At 35.3% G+C, this 20,614-nt stretch overlaps 1 protein-coding gene across 1 annotated transcript; it reads left to right on the top strand.

The window, feature by feature from the left end:
* The first annotated feature begins 2,051 nt into the window (after positions 1 to 2,051).
* Positions 2,052 to 20,393, top strand: LOC144974622 (eukaryotic translation initiation factor 4E type 3-like). The gene is made up of 7 exons (XM_078917686.1): positions 2,052 to 2,806; positions 6,112 to 6,184; positions 11,373 to 11,467; positions 13,644 to 13,704; positions 13,976 to 14,042; positions 14,959 to 15,114; positions 15,833 to 20,393. The coding sequence occupies exons 1-7, from the start codon at positions 2,667 to 2,669 to the stop codon at positions 15,883 to 15,885; spliced, it is 645 nt and encodes a 214-aa protein (XP_078773812.1). The 5' UTR covers positions 2,052 to 2,666; the 3' UTR covers positions 15,886 to 20,393.
* Positions 20,394 to 20,614: the final 221 nt, after the last annotated feature.

Raw genomic sequence — 20,614 nt, 5'->3', positions numbered from 1 at the left:
AATGACGGGTAAAACCTGAATATACAAAGACCAAAACAAAAGTCGTTTGATTTCACTTCACAAATATTATTAACCCTTTCAGGCCATGTTCAGTAGAACTTAAGAGATGTCAACATTACAGACATCTTGAAATGAAAACGATAAAAGCAGAAGAAATTTTCAGGCGTGTGTCATCAATAGCGTGTCGATTCCGGAGGGTTCCATTTGTTCAGCTGGTAGAGCACTCGCTTCACACGCGAAAGGATCCGAGATCAATCCTGGGTTTAGTCGTGGGTTTTTTCTGACCTCCCTGACCACCCTGCAGTGATTGGGTAGCTTGGTCTATAAGATTTGATGGTATGTCCGTTGCGATAGACTAGCGTCGTATCCAAAGGGTAACATGTAATGGATATGGTGGTTTTCACGCAACAGATACCAAGATAAACTTCGGTTCCAAGGGCCCAGTGGCTCTGAAGGACTACTTGTCAACTTCTGGAATACGCTACATACAGATCGCAACAAAATGTAATGGGCGCAGTGGCGTGGCATGCTTACAGTATAAGGCGGTGCCAGAATCAGAAGGAAAAAAATGGCTTACACATGCTTTATTTGTATACAAAAGATTTTTTTTTTAATTTAAAGAAAAGACTTATAAAAAAGTAAGAGGCGGTATATACCATTTCTCAGTTTTAGTTTTTATTTAATGCTGTAATCCATTTTGAAAAGATGGATGGGGTGCCAGGCACCTAATCAACCAACATAGCCACGCCCCTGGTAATGGGACTTGCCAATGTACATATTTTTCAAAACCAACAATTATGTATCAAAATGTTGTTTTTGGCCAGGTTGACCTCAGGTTTCAAAACAATTCGTGACTTCGATAAAGAATTGGTGCGGCTATGTCGTCTAGTGGTATGACACTCGCTTTCGGATCGGAAGGTCCTGGGTTCGAGCCTCGTGCTCGGCACATAGTTGAGTCCTTGGAACAGGCTCTTTACTCACATTCTCTCACCGCACTCAGGTGTAAAATGAGTACCTGGCCGTTAACAGCGTTGTCTTTGTCCGAAAAATTGTAATATCGCCTAACAGGCGTCATGTCCCGTCCTACATGTTAAATGTTGCTGTTGACCAGGGACCTTTGTAAAGCGCTTTGAGCACATTTAGTGGATATTATTATTAATATTATTTTATCATTGTTATTATTATTATCATCCTCATCATCATCGTCGTCATCATCATCGTCATTCTCATCATCATTATAATTATTATTGGCAGCAGAAGTAGTAGTAGTAATAGTAGTAGTAGTAGTAGTAGTAGTAGTAGTAGTAGTAGTAGTAGTAGTAGTAGTAGTTGTAGTAGTAGTAGTAGTAGTAGTAGTAGTAATAATAATAGTAGTAGTAGGAGTACTAGTAGGAGTAGTAGTAGTAGTAGTAGTAGTAGTAGTAGTAGTAGTAGTAGTAGTAGTAGTAGTAGTAGTAGTAGTAATAGTAGTAGTAGTAGTAGTAGTAGTAGTAGTAGTAGTAGTAGTAGTAGTAGTAGTAGTAGTAGTAGTTGTTGTTGTAGTAGTAGTAGTAGTAGAAGAAGAAGAAGAAGAAGAAGAAGAAGAAGAAGAAGAAGAAGAAGAGAAGAAGAAGAAGAAGAAGAAGAAAAGAAGAAAAGAAGAAGAAGAAGAAGAAGAAGAAGAAGAAGAAGAAGAAGAAGAAGAAGAAGAAGAAGAAGAAGAAGAAGAAGAAGAAGAAGAAGAAGAAGAAGAAAAAGGAGGAGGAGGAGGAGGAGGAGGAGGAGGAGGAGGAGGAGGAGTATAATGCACAACAACTATTTTGTCATGGTTGAATGGAAAATCTAATGAATGAATATTTCCCTAGTGTTTTCTATAATTGTTCTATACATTTGTTTTCAAAAGAAAAATGTTCTGAATATATAGCAAAATTTCGAAAACTATTTACACGTCATTGTTTTTGTCACGTGATATTTTTTTTCTCCTGAGCTTTCTTACTCTAGGGGAGGGCATCCAGGTCACCAAAAGGTCATCGATGCTTTAGGTTTTGAGAAGTCAGGTCATCGAGGACTGAGAACTTCCCGACCTCCACTTAGTTCTCGATGCTTTTCTCGTCTCGAGAATCTTGGTCGTCGATGCTTCTCGTATTGAGTCCCGAGTCCCGAGTCTCGAGACTATACTGCGCGAGCGACGCACGCGTTACTAACAATGTGTACTATCTGCATTGTTCACCCCTCTCTCGCCGGCGATGATTCCAGCGAAGCTCGAGACTTTTTTGCGTCTCGATGCTTTTTTGAGTCTCGAGACTCAAAAAAGTCTCGAGCATCGCTCTAGTCATCGGTGCTTTCATTCAATACCTAGTCATTGGTATTGGGTATTGACGTTATATCATATTTTAAACAGCTAACAAAACACAAACGTCGTAAATAGATCAAAATGGTTATAGGTATCAATGTTTTATTATTATACAAAGTGAATTTATTTAATGTATTTTAAGTTTTAATACAAAAAAGCCATCCAAAGCTCAGTTGAAGTGCTACTTCTCGGGAATTCCCGACTTTTCCTTGGTCATCGAGTTCGGGAAGTTTTGAGTGTTGGTGGCCGATGACTTGAGGTATCATCGAGACTTCCGCTCGACACTATTTCTTACGTCCCCTTCCCTTGTTTTCGTCTGCCAACAAGGAAAACAATGGCTGAGGCAGAAGAAAAACAAACCGATGGTGATTTTATGGATGATCCAGAAAAATTAAAAGAACGTCTAGCGTGTAAAGCCAATGTCGATATTCCTTTGAAACCTTTGCAAAGTCCATGGACATTTTGGATTGATCGGTAAAAATACTTACTGACCCTTCTCGTCTCTAGCCCTAGCACTCTACACACACACTCTTTCACTCTTTCCCTTACTCATACTCACACTCGTCTTCACTTTTCTTTCCAGTAAACCTTGCCATTAATATTTTTTTAAAATTTTGACTTTCGTCATAGTTCGAATGATCCCAGTACTAGATGTAGCCTAAATGTCGGATTTCGGCACTTGTAAAGTAAATGAAATGATAAAGGAGAGAGGTCCCTGTCGCTATCTTGCTTTGTTGGGAGGCCTTCAGAAAGCTCCTCGCTAAGGGAAACAACTCTAATATTCCCTCGACTAACCCTAAGAAAAAAATAAAAATAAAACCTAGGTATCCAGCTCTAGTGCCTTTGCTTTTACTAACCCTAGTGCTCTAGATAGTATAGGAAAAACAAACACCCTACTCAGACTAAGTTTGACTAAGACTAAGACATGATTAACCCTAATGAAGTGGCAATTCGGAACCGAGTCTGAATTGCTTCCCGTGGCAATTCGGACTCCTGACACAATGCGCCTGCGCAATCACAGGAAGTGTCGGAAGTGGAAGCTGGCTCGAAAGTGAAGCGTGGTAAGGTGGGTGGAAGCTGCTCGTTCTCAGTTGTCAGTTGTCAGTCCGTAGGAGGGCGAGTGAGCGAGCAAGTCACGGTTTAGAACGCCCGAAGATGACTAGATATACCTTCAAAAGCGGTGATCTATTATTCCCCTTTGTCTTACTTTTTCTTGGGTACTTTTTAATTGTAATTCTAGAACTCCAATGTCTCCATTTTTCCTGGTGCTGATATGACCTAAATGTGTTGCAAGCGCCTTAAAAAACAAAACATAGATCTAAATATTCGTGGTCTTTGGGAGATTACAATTCTTAGTCGCTATTATTAACGTTAACAATCAATTTGTCCTCGCATAGAAAAAAGAGTGTCTTTGTGTAATGATTGGAAGATTTATTTGATTTGCCATGAGCGTGTTGCAAAAGATACATGCATGACATATCTACATTATATATTTTGCTATTTGCGTGCGCGAAAAGTGCAGAGAAAGGAGAATAATATGACTGGGCATTGAGCGTTTTATTTAAAAGGCAGTATAGGTCGGGCTTTGACAAAAGGCAGTATCTTAATTCTTTTTTAATTTAAAAAAATATGCTGTTTTATTTCTATATAAAAATAGATACTAATGATAAGTTCATCATTCGGGCGCATTGCATTGCAGTATTCCGAATCGAAGAGCTATGGAGTTATTCAGACTCGACCCTGGTTAGCCACAGAGTTCTATGTAGTTTAGACTCGAGTCCGAATTGCCACGGGAAGCAATTCAGAGTCGGGTCCGAATTGCCACGGGAAGCAATTCAGACTCGGGTCCGAATAGCCTTTTCCTAACCCTAATTCTAATACTACAGTCCACTCCGGATAATCACAACACCTTGGGATCAGCGAAAATGTTGCGATTAACTGAAGTTGAGTTTCCTGTCTGCGATTGCAACATTTTACACATATATATGCTAAACTCAAACAAGTAGTTGTAAACAAAGTTCTTTGTCCACCACAGACAGCAATTTGAATGAAACAAAAACCATATGGCATTCCTGTGTTCATTTCGACAAGCAAAAGAAGCTTTGGTGCAAGTCGACATTTTATTCAGAGTGGATTAACTTTCACTCATTTGTTCTCAACATTTTTAAGAGTCAAAGAGATAAGCCGTAATGAGAGACAATAAGCTCTTACCATACTTGTTTGTCACAATGCACAGTAGTCAATCCCAAAACAAAGGATAACGCTCAGTCTCTCTTTACAACTGACATTGTCTACCTGTTGTAAAATCTATGCCCAGCCCTCTTGCCTCCTATTTATTGGCCACAGATGACATCACAAACCCATACTACAAAGCCCGCTCACTCTCAATTTTTCAACCTGTCACGATTTCTTCCATGATGAAATTTAATCATGATATTTTGTTTGATTGATTTATTGAATTTACCACTTTTTTAGGACGAAAATTTGTTGCGATTAACCAAAGTTTGTTGAAATTAACCAGTGACTTTTATATAGCATTAATTCCATTTCTTGGGAAATGTTGCGATTAACCGAAAGTTGCCATTATCGGAGTGGACTGTAATAGAAAAAAAAATCCTCCAACCTCGAGCTAACCATAATAGAAAAAAAAAAAAAACCCCGACTGCTTTCAATTCTTCACAAAACAAAATGGCAGCGGAAAACCAAAACAATGGTCGTATTTGGATAGTTTAAACTTTCACTAAAATATCAATATCAAGGTTTGTTCTGGAATTTTTAAAATGCTATATTGACAAATTGAATAACTAAACGCATGACAAAAGATCCATTGTGAAAATACAAATTGAAAGAAATGCAATCACGAGGAGCTTTCCGAAGGTCTCCCGCTTTGTTTACACAGACCGTGGCCAGGTGGTTTAATTTAAAGTGTTCCAGGTCTAAATATTAACCAATTTTCGCAAGGACTTCCGAAAGCTCCTCGTGCTAGCATTTCTTTCAATTTGTATTTTAAATTTTCACCGTGGATCTTTTGTCATGCGTTTTGTGTCCGACAGTTGATAACTTGCAATCTCTTTTCTTTCTTTTCACTCTTCATTTTTTTTTTTTTTTGATTGGACTGGTGGAGTGGGGGAGGTTGGCATGCTTTTATTAACAGTCTAAAAAAAAATACACTCCACAACATAAAGAAACAGTTCTATATATGAAAATTACGACCAAAATCTTTGTCTCCCTAACAAAAATTGAAAAATATTAGACAAGAAAAAAAAAAAAAGAATTAATTTTTTTGTTTTGGATGGCCGATAACCTACAATCTCTCTTCTGCCTTTTTTAATTTTTTTTTTTTTTGGGGGGGGGGGGGGGGGCATGATAATTAATACTGTTATCACAAGGCCCTTAGAAAGTCAAGGACAGCAGCAAAATCAGCCAAACAAGTAATAAATAAATAGAAGAAAACAAACTCTTCTCCTCAACATAAAGAATCAGTACCATAAATGTACAGATTTACGAGTTCAGTGGTTCCTGAGATGCCAATTCACTGCTGATGGGTATATTGTTATCCAAAGTTACGAATTGATCGAATGCTTTGGCCGAAAGTTGTGTGGAATGGGAACAGCATCGTCGATTTCATATGACTTTGATTTATATTTTTATTTGTTTTAACGAGTAATAATTTTTCTCATCTTTAGTAGTTTTTTAAAAATTATTTTAGATTAGTAGTGTTATACAATATTATCAATAGCAGGGTTACGAACCTAGAGATGTTTTGTCATATTTTCCAGGTCTGTCAGAGGCACAACAGCAAGAGAATATGAATCGTCATTGACAAAGATTCACACCGTGGACACTGTACAGGTAGAAAGAAAGCCTTTCTCCATTTTGAATGCTGTTTGGTCAGATTCATTAATAAGAAATTGAAAGTATCAATTACCACAGAGTGAGTCCTTGGTAGTTGACGGTTCATCAACTACCAAGGAGTCAAGTTGGAATTCTTCAACATCATTCCGTGGCAATAACATTACTCCGTGGCAGTTAATAGTAGTATTTATACATAGTTTATGAACTGACATGGCATTGCGAACTAACTCTAGAGATCTTGGTGTGTCCTTGGCAATTGACATAGGTCACAAATTATCACGGCTCCGTTGTGGTTGATGATTTGCCAGTTGTCAAGGTCCTTGGCAATTGACGCTACCTAAGAAATTATTTCAATTGGTTATGTTCACTTTTTTTAAAAAGTGTGATGCAAAAAGTAAGGTCTTATTTAAGCATTGATTAGCGCAAGACCTATCTTCAAATAATAACTTCTATTTCCTATCGTCAAGAACACCGGTATAACCATTTCATTCAAGAGACCAGTGATGGCAATGAGAATGAAGCTCCAATGAGTGAGGTTTATGTAAAAAAGTCATGGTTTTTAAGGTTATGTTAGATACACTAGTCTTGCCGCTATCCTATGCCAAATACAGAACAATGTTTGTATTAAGAAGGATACGTTTTTATCAAATTAAGCCAAGTTTTGACAGTAGAATCATGTCCATTTATTGACTAATATAAATATAAATATATATACACAACCGTTTACTGCTTTCACTTTAGTTCGACAGGTAAATTTTGCCGGACGCTAGTTCATAACAGATGATGAGTCACGGCCTGTGCCGAAAGGGCGACTGAGCAACTTTTCCTATTTTGACGATTTTTTTCTCAAGTTCAAAGTGGCGTAGTAAAGATGCTATTAGATGTTGCAATAAGATATTTTAGAGTCATAACTAGTGATTTACATACTTTTATTTGATATAATTTTAGTAGATCATTTGGGATTAGATTTTATAGGAAATAACCATAAAAATTGGTCCGAAATTTTAATTACTTCAAACGATATAATCAAAAATTACATAGTTATCTGAGTTTATACAAATAAATGAGAAATACTGCAATAATCATCAATACTCACAGAGTAAAAATATATAATCAAAGTCGTTTTGTAATGAAGCATTGTTGAGATATCCGCTCACCTGTACAGCCATATCCTTTTTTGACAGCAATTTAAAAAATGCGTAATCACCGAATTGTAGGGGTTTGTTGATCAAATGATCAAAACGAACTGGTTTTAGTAATGGCAATTGACAATTCTTAGGAAAAGATATGTTATATGCATTCCTTTGACTTTTGTATAGATCTAAACTATAATAATAATAATAATAATGATGATGATGATGATGATAATGATCATTTCATGAAAATAATATAGTGGCTATCACCTAAACGCCTGCTAATTTTGGTAAACGCAATAATTTCTCTTTAAAATATCGTTCTAAATGCCCGTTTAAAAAAAAAAATGGAATTCGCCTTTATATGTCCACTCTGACAAAAAGGAAATAAAAAAAAAGAAAGAATAAAGAATTTTACTGAATCATTTGCGACCGAAGAATTGACTCATCACCTGTTTCCGAGAGTTTTATTTAACTTCCCAACGCCCCAAATTACTATCAACTCATTCAATATAATTTACTCCTCCCCACTCCACGCTCTCCGGCAATTTCCTTCCATGTCCCTCAAACTGCTTTCTTTCCATGAGCGTCCAATCAGCTTTTTACAATTGCCCATTTCCAATTGGCTGCTGAAAAAGGACAATTCTAATTTCAATTATCCACCAGTCGGTCATCAGCAAAGTCAAGAAAGCGGGTGGTTGGATGGGAGCATCACCCTTGAATCGTATACCTATGATGTTCGCATGGGTGTACGATCCGATAGTGATGTCGTTTCTTCTTCTCTTTACTAGCCTATCCTGCTTCTTTGGTTTGTGATTGTATTTTTGACAGGGGATATTTTTTTTCTGTAAATCTTCTGCCTGTTTGTTCTTGGTTATTTATAATTTAGCTTATGATATCTTTAGATTATGATTTTGATTTACATTTGTACTATCTTTGTTAGATTGCTCGTTTTTTTGTTTCAGCGGTCTCTCATATAACCTCAATTGTGTTGGAAGAGACCTAAAGCAACAAACAAACAAAAAAAAAAAAAAAAAAGTCAAGAAAGCTCCTCCTACTCAAATCACACATACCCACGAATATGATAGGCCTTGTAGACCAGTCACTGGTCTTTGATGTTACACAACCATCCGCCAGCTTTGATCACATCGCTTTTGATGATGTCACTCAATATCTATCTTCTTCTCTCAACCCCGTTGACTGTACCACGAGTCAACATAAAAGAATATCGCGATGAGGTGCGAATCGTGAAGATGGAATGATGTAGCTGTGTTAAAGTTATAGGTTCAAAGTTCAATTGTCAGAGAGAACTGATGAGAGATTAAACTGAGGTGGTAAAATGAAAATTGTATCGTGGTAAAACGTTGCATAAATTAGTTTTATGTACACCAACACACACACACCAAAACACACACACACACACAAACTCTCTCTCTCTCCCTCTCTCTCTCTCTCTCTCTCTCTCTCTCTCTCTCTCTCTCTCTCTCTCTCTCTCTCCCTCTCCAGTGCTGCGACAAAAAAAAGGACGCCTACCAGATAGCTAATACTATTTAAAATGGAAATTTGTTGAAAATGGTCTGCTTATTGATCAACCGAAGCATCGTGGATAACAGAAATGATCATTGCGAATCAGTTGAAACACGTGATATCGATGTAATACCAATACTAGTAATAATCATATAATATCAGTGTGTTTATCTTACTCTTGATCACCACTGTAATAATAATAATAGTAAAAAAAATAATATCCATTTTTTGACAATAAAAAATCGTGATAAATGCATTGAAAAAGATGGGAGGGGGGGGGTTAATGATCAGATAATCAAAGTGAACTGTTATTTTAAAATAAATTGACAATCATAGGTAAAGATAAGTTATAAGTATTCCTTTGAACTTTGTATAGACGTCTAGATCTTAACACATTTTATATATTAATACTTTTTATTAACATACGTAAAACCTCACGATTATTGTAAGGAACAGCTGATTGTTACATTTCACAGAAACAGCTTCTAATTAACCAACGTTCTGTTTTCTTTTTTTTTTCACTGGTGGAACTTCACTTGCTAATTCTGGAGCAGTTTGCATGAAATGTTTTTTGACCACATATCTCATTTGAGCCCTTTCACAGCTTATTTGGCAGAGTCCATTTGCATTGAGACAATGGTTGTTTTCAGTATGACCATTCATCTGAGTAAAGAAAAAAATTATTAGTTATTATTGATATTGATGATGATAATAATAATAATAATAATAATAATTGTAATTATAAGAGTTATAATAATATTATTGATTGTTAGTAATAATACGATAGTGATCGCCTAGATGCCTGCTAATAATAATAACGTAATAATTTTCCTTTAAAATATAGTTCTATATGCCCGTTATTCAAAATGGAATCCGCCTATATACCCACTCTGAAATATTTTTAGCAAAAATAAGATAGAGAAAGAAGTTTACTGTAGCATTTGCGGCCAAAAAAAAAAGGATTTATCACCGGTCTGTGAGAGTCTTATTTGACACCTAGACAACGCCCCCAAATTACGTCCAATTCATTTCAAATTTACTCCATCTCTCCAGCAAATTCATCCCATGACCTCCAAACTGATTTCTATCCATGAAGCGCCAATCAGATGTTTACAATTACCCATTTCCAATTGGCTGCTGAAAAAGGACAATTATAATTTCAATCGTCCACCAGTCGGTCATCGGCAAAGTCAAATAAGCCCCTCCCACTCAAATCACATATCCCCTCGAAACTTCGGCCTTGTAGCGCAGTCCACCGGGCTTTTGATGTTACACAATCATCCGCCACCTTTGATCACATCGCTTTTTGATGTTATAATATATCTATCTACCCTCTTTTCTTACGCCCGTTGACTGTACCAACGGGCGATGTAGAAGAATATCGAGGGAAGGTGCGAATCGTGAAGACGGAATGGCAAATTGGTGTGAAAGTTATAGGTTTAAAGATCAATTTTCACAGAGAAATCATGAGAACTTGACTGAACAAGCAATAAAAATCGTTCCATGCTAAAAATGTGCGTACACGAGTTTTACACACACACACACACACACGCTCACCCCCCTCTCTCTCTCTCTCTCTCTCTCTCTCTCTGAGTGTGTGTGTGTACTACTACTACTACTACTACTACTACTACTACTATGATTACTACTATAACTGCGCTATCATCATCATCATCATCATCGTCATCGTGATCATCATCGTCATCATCATCATCATCATCATCATCATCATCACCATAAAACAACAACAACAATAACGTTATCATCACAATTGGACTCGTGTTCTTATGTCTCAGGAGTTTGCCTGAATACGGGACTATTTTGTTAGCCAACAAAGAATTAGACAAGATGTGTTTACACATTCATTGTGCAAAAACGGGTCATTACAAATCATTGAAATAAATACTATATTAAAAGTAGATTATTACTCTTATATTTACTACCATGTTTTAGGGTAACAAAACTCAGATAACATCAATTTGAATTTTTTAAACAATTAAAAATATTTTTTTGGTTAATTTTAAATAGAAAAATATACATTTTTCAAGAGAGAATAAAGTATACTCACCATTTCTTGATATCAATGAAAATAATTGCGTCTTAAAGATGAAAATGTGGCCGTTATATCCATATAAAATAGAAAAATATGGAAGAAGTGTATGGTCAGCAATTGCAGTGTAAAAATGTCGATTTTACGAAATCTGTCCTATAGCCTGACTGATAATGAAATCCAAGCGGTGCATTCTACCTGCAGGGATAAATATAGGCCAGTTTTCACGTTCTGGACATCTGTTATGACGTAACCACACGGTGGTCTCCCCGTCATCGACGGTGGGTCGTTCCCATTGGGGTGAGACGGTAGAAAACTAAAGTGAAAGATTTCTAGTGTAATAAACGGCTGTGTATATATATATATATATATATATATATATATATATATATATATATATTATATATATATATATATATATATATATATATATATATATATATATATATATACAATTTTGTTCACTTTTCCACAGGGGTTTTGGAGTGTATATAATAACATCCCCGGGCCACAGAAACTCAATATACGATTTAGTTATCACCTTATGAGGGAGGATAGACGACCTGTCTGGTGAGTTAATCTTGTTTGACTCAAATCAAGCAAATAAAATCTATATTAGATTTACCCTTAGCCAAGCTTAGTTAGCTTCCCACTGTCAATTTTCTTCTCACTTTAACATATAGTAGGGATAGCATCTGCACAGTTATGATCACATGCTGAAAAGCAAGATTGACAGGATCTTTCTAAGAGAATGTATGTTAAAAAGTTGTCAAGATGATGTTCTTCTTCATCTTCTCGTATGCCTTTATATCTGGAGTCCCATTTTTAATATGAAGGTGCTCATCTTTTTGATTTCTTTTAGCAGGCCAAAAAGTTTTTTATTTAGAGAAGTTGCAGAGGGCAATGACTCATCTCCATGGGTTGAGCATTTTTTAGATCAGTGCAGTATATGCTCTGCATCCTCTTCCTCCTCACCACATGAGCAGACAGGTGACTATCAGTTTCATGTGTCTGTACATATGCAGATTATGTGAAAAGAAAAATTAATTTCATCTCATTAATGTATGTCTCCTTATTAGGCCACTTGTTATAAAATTGTAGTGGTCTTTTAAAAACTGTACTTAAACCACTACTCTAGAAGATAGATTTCATATTTATAAAGATCATTTTGATAATTTGCGTCTCAGATTTCACTTTGTATAATGACCCCGTATTTTTAGATACCACGACCAAACCAAAAGAAAAATCCGAGCACTCACTTTTGCCAACCACATAACCGAAAACCCCATTGAGAGATACGCCACAAACAATTCGAACTGCTTCAAAATCCCACAGACAAGAACACAAAACTACAGAAATTCTTTCTTCATTAGAACTATCTCGGAGTGGAATGGGCTGGATGAACTGGTCATCATGGCACCACACCTAAACGATTTCAAGGCCCGACTGACATGGGCCCGTGCCCAATGAGGACGCCGCTGAAATACAACCAGACCATTGGTTTCTTCAGTGCCAACCATACAGATACAGATAAGCACAGAACAGAGCTATTCATTGATTTATCACACATTAGAGACCATCTAATTCATCACTTGGTTCATAGACACAAATTTCAATGTTTACAACAACAAAAATCTTAGATAAACAGGCACTCAAACGGATTGCTTTAAAATAGATTTGTTCCAACCATATCCATCTGAGTGGAATTTGAATGTTTGTCTGCAAGTGATGCACATCTTGTTTGTACTGTGCTTCTTATGGCCTGGTAAGAAGAGAATCATCATGAGATTATTACATGTTTTTGGCTATCGTAAAACATATCTGGGTGGGGTTCCTGGCCTCCCATAGTGGGCAGGGAGGCACTTACTGTGTCATCTATCCCCTTATGTCTGTCTTCCAACTCACTCTCTCTCTTTGTCTTGGAATGCGATTACTTGTTTTTGTCCTGGCCCTGGCCGGATACTCTAGCTGAGAGGGAAACAGTCAAATGTATAGTTAGTTTTGGGAGTTGAGTATTTTTTGGATCACTGCAGTATATGCTCTGCATCCTCTTCCTCTTCACCACATATGCAGACCGGTTTCATGTGTCTGTACATTTGCAGATTATATGAAAAGAAAAATTAATTTCGTCTCATTTATGTATGTCTCCTTATTATTAGGCCACTTTGATATAAAATTGTAATGGTCTTTAAATCCTAGCTCATCTTATGATAGCTTGCTTTATGTACATAAACCTCTACTCTAGAAGATAGATTTCATATTTATAAAGATCCTTTTGATAATTTTCGTCTCAGATTTCACTTTGTATAATGACCCAGTATTTTTAGATAAGCACAGAACAGAGCTGATTTATTGATTTATCATACATTAGAGACCATCTAATTCATCACTTGGTTCATAGACGCAAATTTCGATGTTTACAACAACAAAAAATCTTAGATAAACAGGCACTCAAACAGGGAAAAAATAAAATAGATTTGTTCCAACCTTATCCATCTGAGTGGAATTTGAATGTTTGTCTGCGAGTGATTCACATCTTGTTTGTACTGTGCTTCTTATGGCCTGTAAGAAGGGAATCATCATGAGATTATTACATGTTTTTGGCTATCACAAAATGCATGTTGATGAGCTGATTTTTTAAATATTTAGTGGTTAAGCATATGTTGATTGTATGAACTTACAAGCGGTGGCCAAGGATAGATTCTTGATAGTTCTTTTTTTTTTTAATACCTTGTTGAATATACAGGGAAGACGAAAACAACAGTGAAGGAGGAAATTGGACAATCAAAGTAAAGAAACAAGATACGGTTAGTGCCCTATTGCTATTTAACGACTCTCAAGTGTGTTTTCCAATTACATCTTCATCTAGCAGCATTCTTTTTATGGTTTTGATTAAGGTTTTCCATATAAGCACATTTGTTGTGAATTACAAATGCATTATTTTAATGTTGCCTCTTCATAAAATTTACCGGGAGAAAGATAGGAATAAACCAAATACAAAAATCTTTCTTAACTTTTTCTGAAATTATTTTCCCTCAATGACTTTCAATTGAATTATAATGTTATTTGTTTTCCCAGGAAGATGTGTGGCGACATCTACTTTTGGCTGCAATAGGAGAACAGTTTTCTGATTGTGTTGCGGAGGGTAGGTCTATGTCAATACATTAATATTAATATGTGACTCGCACTGCTATCAATTGACAAACCAACAATGGGGTATTATGAATATAATAACAGCATTAACACTTGATTCCTAGCGCAAACAATGCAAAGTCCTTTTTTAATGGAATTCATGGCATCTAAGCTAGATTCAATTTCTCACACTCAGGATATTGAGAAAATGCAATAAGATTAGTGGCAGTGTGGCCTACGGAAACCTGCTTGTTTTCATTGATTTAGATCAGACTTGATGGAACATCATCAGGTTATGATGATCAAGAGGCTTGTTCAAACTGCAGGCTTGTCAACCAACATTCCATTTGCGTCTTCAATGGGTTTTTGTTTTGTTATTTACTTTTTTAATTTTTTAATTTATTTTTTTTTTAATTTGTATATTCACTCCCGGAATAGAGTAATACTTTTCATATTAAAATAAAAATATTCATGTCTTTATCATGTCTTTAGTGTCATATTATCAAGGTTAGGGCATTCTAGCAAAGAACAGGTGGATCCAAATCAAGATGCCTGACTTATGTTACAGTGCCGATGGTTTTCCTCGGATCCACTGAATTCTGTGATTTTGGAGTCCAGAGGAGGAATTTCCTCCTTTTAAAAATTACATTTTCTCGAAACAATGTTCTAGCAATGAGAGGGTTGATGTGTGGTGGAACACACAGGTGCAGTTTCCCACTGTCCAGAAGTTAGCTAGAGTATCAATGATAGTCTATCATCTCAATTGCTCTAAAAGTGGGGTTTAGTGCAGTAAAAATGGGGCTTAAAGGCAATCGTTCAACATTTTCCTACTTTTTCACTTTTTGTCACCATCAGCACTGATGTTAGTTAACTTAAAATGTTAAAGTTTTGTTTTTGTTCAGCAATTTGAAATTTTATTTGCCCTGCAGATGATGAGGTGATTGGTGTGAGCGTCAGCATACGTGATCGGGACGATTTATTGCTGATTTGGAACAAAATGGCCACCCACAAAGATGAGTCTACAGTCATTGACAAAGTAAACTCTCTACTACCCAATGTAACTTTCAACACTATATTTTATAAAGGTTTGTTTTATTTTTTGTTTTTTTATGAGTTATTTATGATTGCTCCTTTTATACCTTGTTTTTCATTTTGGTAGTTTGTTTTTTATTAGATATATAAACCTTATATAGGACCAAGAGGGTGATATGTGCTGTAGACTTCAAAGATTCCAAATGGAAACAAGCAACAAACAACATGTTTAAGGTTATAAGTCCTTCAGTAACAGTTTTTTATTTTTTTTTTAAATATTAATTTAAATTATTATTGAAAACAAAAAATAGACATTAAGATAGTAGGAAATTCAGTTTTAAGAATAAGTTATTTCTCCACCAAAGTTTTCACCTGCAACACATTAACACATTTTAACATTGCTCTCCTTAACAAAAAGTATTGCTGATTGCCATCTCAACCCATACATTTGATAATGTGTTATTTGTAGTTGCTGAATGAGTTATAATCAAAAGATCTTATTTTGATGGGGGCATTGCATATCTTCCTGCAATGTTACTCTTGGTAGAATTTATTGATCTTTTGCATTAGTCGTTCGTTATTCCATTGGAACAATTTTTCTAAGAATTGAAACATCTAAGTTTTTATAATATATTCAATATCTGGATACAAAAAGACTACAACTTTTACTCATATTACTCTATGCTACTTCATCAATGAAGGCTTCAGGATCTTCTTTGCTCTAATATTTATGTTATAATGAACACGATTTAAATCTTTTCTCCATTTCAGCATTTCACATGCATGATGCTTTTGAAGGCAAGAAGGGCAAATTCAAGCGATGAGAGAGGATTACACAATTACTAGATAGACATTCTTCCAGCCAAATTTTACATAGCTCGATTTTTCATAAAGATTTGTCTGTTTGGGGTAATTTTATGTTTCATGGAAAGTATGAAGGTAAAAAAAAAGGGATAGGGACAGGTTTTGGTGTAAGATAAATAATCTCAAAATGGATGTTTGGTATAGTGCTGAGTAAAGTAAATTGGAAAATACAGGAGTAATTTTCAGTGTTCTGCCTAGAATTTTTTTTTTTTAACGTAATTTTTCTATCAGCTTTGTTTTGCACCTTTTCATGCATCATTTTCAGTTTTTAGAATCACAACGGTGGAAACTGATCTGTTTTGATCATTAATCTAATTCCCTCGGTGAGTTCACAAGAATGGGCAATCGAACAAAATTATTCATGATGAATTCAGAAGAATTAAAATGAAAGTAAGAATGTTCACCTTGGTGTCTAACTTCATGCCTGGGAAGAAATAAAATTAGAAAAAATAAGAAGTTTTCTGCAGAAATGATATCAAAAGACTTTTTTTTTCAAGATTTACCTAAAAGAAAAGCTCTGATTGCATTTATAAAATTTGTGTTATCCAAAATTAAACTTTTTTTTTGTTTTTTCAACATTTACCTGAAAGAAAAGCTCTGATTGCATTTATAAAATTTGTGTTATCCAAAATTAAACTTTTTTTTGTTTTTTCAACATTTACCTGAAAGAAAAGCTCTGATTGCATTTATAAAATTTGTGTTATCCAAAATGAATCAGGGTTCGTTATCAATAGAATATCTTTTTTACATTTTCAGTTGAAATAAATAATAACGTGAAGTTGAATGTAAGCTTCAATTTAATTACAAAAAACAGATCAAATGAACGTTTCGGGTTTCCCCTTTATCAACAAAACAGGATGAATGAAACACCACAGATGAATGAGATGATGTGGTAGTGGCGTAATGTAATTAAGTTGAAGCTTACATTCAACTTCACGTTATTATTTATTTCTTCGAGCTTTGAGCAGCAACATTTACACATATTCAGTTGATGATGATAATGGTCACATGTTTTTTTAGGACACGATAGGACCATATTTCTAGAGTTCAACTCCCATTTTCATCTCATGTGATCTACACTTTCTACATCTATTTACTCTTTTCCCATTCAATAACACATATTTTACATTCACCAACAAAATTATTACACTGCATCCGCTTAACTCACTCAATCCTAGAGATTTTTGCTACTTTTCAAAATTGTAAAAAAATGTATTAAAAATGAGCATGTACATAGAAAGTTTTATTCAACTATCATTAAAATGTAAAAATGAAAAACATTAGCTTTGATACTACGCCTTTAATTTGTCTCAGAAAAAAAAAATGTAATAAATAGGCATGGGGTAAAAGTAACCCGGGTAAATAACGGATATAGTCAGTGTTAGGGTTGAGTGAGTTAAGATAAACTCTCACTTAAAATAAACTCTGAGGCTGGTCCCGATTTTTCTGCTCTAAATCATTAGTCATTTAAAACATTTAAGATAAACTCCATCCGTGAGCTAGTCCAGATTGGATAAACTCATCAATCTGGATCTGCACAACTGGGACTGGGATAGCTAGAAGACAATCATCCCTCCACCCACCCCCCCTTACCTCCATCTCCCATCTTTCAAACTCCTCATCGCGCAATGCATTCACTTTTACGGCAATCTAGAAACGACACTGGCTATATTAGTCAAGTGTGTAGTGTGTGCAGAGAGATTCACTGAAATACACAAGCATGTCGCTACATATCTCAACACGCACGTGAACATATGGGTTTGTGCCTTTGTCACAGCACACTAGAGACTATGGGTATGGGGGCAAAGGCCTTTGTCTATCATGCCTGTCCCCCCCCCCCCTCCCCATTGTTACGTTCAAACCATGCATATCCCCACTGCGACTCTCCTCTCCCCCCCCCCCCCCCCCCCCCACTGAACCCTCATTAGGTAGGCTAGTCTCAATGGTTTGCCAATCGGTAATAAGAACAAGACAACTGGCACTCATCGCGCAATTAGCATAAACAAGGGGACGAATGATGATAGCGTCTCAACTCACTCAATTTTTTTATTTCTTTCTCTCTACCTTTTCAAGCATTTAGATCATCGCATGCCTGTTGCATAGGATAGATGAATCTGACGAGAATAATAGTCCAAAAAAAAAGAGTAATTCTTAGTTTAGCAAATCTTAAAAGGAAGCTGGAGGATAACCAACAGATTAAACATATGTTTGTGTCGCTGAAGGGTTGTTCCCCTTGAGTTTTGGATAAGATCGACCTTTTTCTCTGATCCCAGGGAGTTTATCTTAAGCGGATTGCAGTGTAGGTTGAACAAAAGCAATGGGTGGTCAGATGTTCTTTGTTTGTTTTTGTTTTTTATCGTAATGCTTTGTACAATCTTTTGTGTATCTTATAGTTTTATCTTGAATTTTTAAACTCAAAATTTTACACAAGGTGTGGACTTTATTCAAAATTGCGTTGTTAATCAGAAGTTTGATAAACTTATGCCATACTAATCACTTTTCTAAAATGTTATACACCGATGAAAGTTATGAATGTTTGTCGAAATAGCAAGGATCATCAACAGGATGTTTTATGATTTCTTTCAATGGTTTTTATTTAAATCATTTTACTTAACCGTGCTCATAGGGTTTTTACCTGATATTGAAGATATTTCAAATATATTTTATTTTGTTAGATTGAATGAAAATGAACAGTTTGACGAACAGATACTAATGATAGGTTAAATGACAAATTTTGGCTGAATCACTAGCTAAATTCCCAGACACTTGAGTAAAGCATATTGCTCTATTTACCTTGATTATGTTTGGACATTTGTAATCATCGTAATCGTACTAAGATGCATTGCTTAACTCATTTAACTGACTGTATATATGCACATTTTTCTTTCATTATTTTCCCTAGCACTAATAGAAGGAACGAAATTGACGTCACTCATCTCCTTGTTATTGATTTTAACCAGCCGTTTTTATGAGTAGTTCTCACTAAATTGTATTAATCAGACTATGAACATTTAAGGTCACATATAGTTTTGTGTGTTGGTATATTATATCTGGCTGGCAGATGTTGTGAGTTATTTTAACTAAAGGCATAGCATCAATTGAAGTTTAGTAAAAAAAGATAATTGATTAGTTCCTTATTTGAAATAGGAAACAAAAAAATCTTTAAAATCTAGGTTATCAAATGCGAATGACTTCTTTTACCATGTGTCCATGCATACTCAAAACTTCAGTTCTTTTGTGTATTTGATAAGGGCTCCTCATGTTTTGTTATTATGTTGCAAATGATTCAATTTGTAATTGGATTCAGTAGTCTGATGTCACGTCGCCCGGCAACGGCGGCCATCTTGGTTCTAAACAAAGAAAATCATTACTTTTTATTCTTCATGCTGGCTAGAACTTTTCACATCCCTTGTGATCAGAATGTGTAGAAGTCAAAACATGATCAAATTTATGATATTTTTTTTTCCCCTGGATACGCTTTTATGCTCGCTGGGGAAATATTTCATAAGGGCGTCCACCACTGTTCCGATAGTTTAGAGCCAGTGTTACTAAGTTACCATGCATCATTAGGAAGGAAGTGACGTTACGACTGTTGAAGAGTATTGCTGATGAGTTATACGTAAATGTATGTGCACATATAATTTTAATAATCCATTGATTGATTTCATCACCCACTGTGATAAACCTGTTATCAAGGACATGTCAATTTCTCCTTCAGCTTTCTTCAGAAGTCTATCATCTGTCCTTATGATAATGTTTTGTATCAGTTACATCAATCGCTTAGGAATTACCTATTATAGGAATTGTGCTTTAAAAATTATAGGAAAAAAATGGAAACCGTTCATAATCTGAGGTAGTCACTTGTAACCCAACGAAAGCCTCCTCATGTCAACTTAACTGTTTAAAAATATCACTGAACCAAAATCATTTTGCTGATCTAGGTCTGTTGAGTTTTCTCTTCCTCTTTTCTTCTTTTTCTCTTCCCTTTTTACTTCATGCTCTGTCAACATATGTAAAAATAACAGGATATGCAATTTATTTCAAATTCTTATCTCACCTCACCAAAGAATTTGAATGATCAGAAAATGGAGAGATTGGAATGTTAGTCATTATAGATTTATTTTTTTTTAACAGCTCTTTGAAAAAAGAAAAGATGGTAATTAGAGCAGAATAGGCTGGTCCTATCCATTAACCTGCACGCATGTTGAAAGTGATTTTTAAAAAAAAATTTAACAAAATGTATATTGTATATTTAATACAGGTAACATGTGGTAGAATATTTTCTAGTGAAAGATGTTTCGTTGAGTTAATTGCAGCCAATATTTAAGATACACTATGGCATACTATGACCCCATCGTGAGTTCGTTGAGCTTATAAATGATAATATCATTCAATACATTTCCTTGTAAATACACAGCTTTGTTAAGGAATGTCTGGGTTACCAAAGGACAAATATTTTATATGATTTTATTCTAACTAGTTAGTGGCAGCACTGAAATGAGATGCCCAAAAACATTTGAAAAAAATTATTATTGCTTGGCACAGACAAGTTTATTGAGCATGATTGTTGAAGCGAAATATTAGTTGTTGATGTATGATTGTAAACTATAGTATAGTGTGATGCTATCTATATAACTTATATTATAAGGGTACTACAATGCAATGAAGAAGAAGAAAGAATAATGCAGA

Source organism: Berghia stephanieae, chromosome 6, assembly GCF_034508935.2.
Source record: "Berghia stephanieae isolate SIO BIC M18660-M18661 chromosome 6, UCSD_Bste_1.3, whole genome shotgun sequence".
Classification (NCBI taxonomy): Eukaryota; Metazoa; Mollusca; class Gastropoda; order Nudibranchia; family Aeolidiidae; genus Berghia; species Berghia stephanieae.
The sequence above is the reverse complement of the archived record's forward strand: the minus strand, read 5'-3'. Positions and strand labels throughout refer to the sequence as shown.

Excerpts from the sequence above, each read along its gene's own strand:
- LOC144974622 (XM_078917686.1), top strand. The coding sequence starts at position 2,667 with ATGGCTGAGGCAGAAGAAAAACAAACCGATGGTGATTTTATGGATGAT. Across the intron at positions 2,807-6,111 it reads TGGACATTTTGGATTGATCG|GTCTGTCAGAGGCACAACAG; the intron begins GTAAAAATACTT and ends CATATTTTCCAG. Across the intron at positions 13,705-13,975 it reads AAGTAAAGAAACAAGATACG|GAAGATGTGTGGCGACATCT; the intron begins GTTAGTGCCCTA and ends TTGTTTTCCCAG.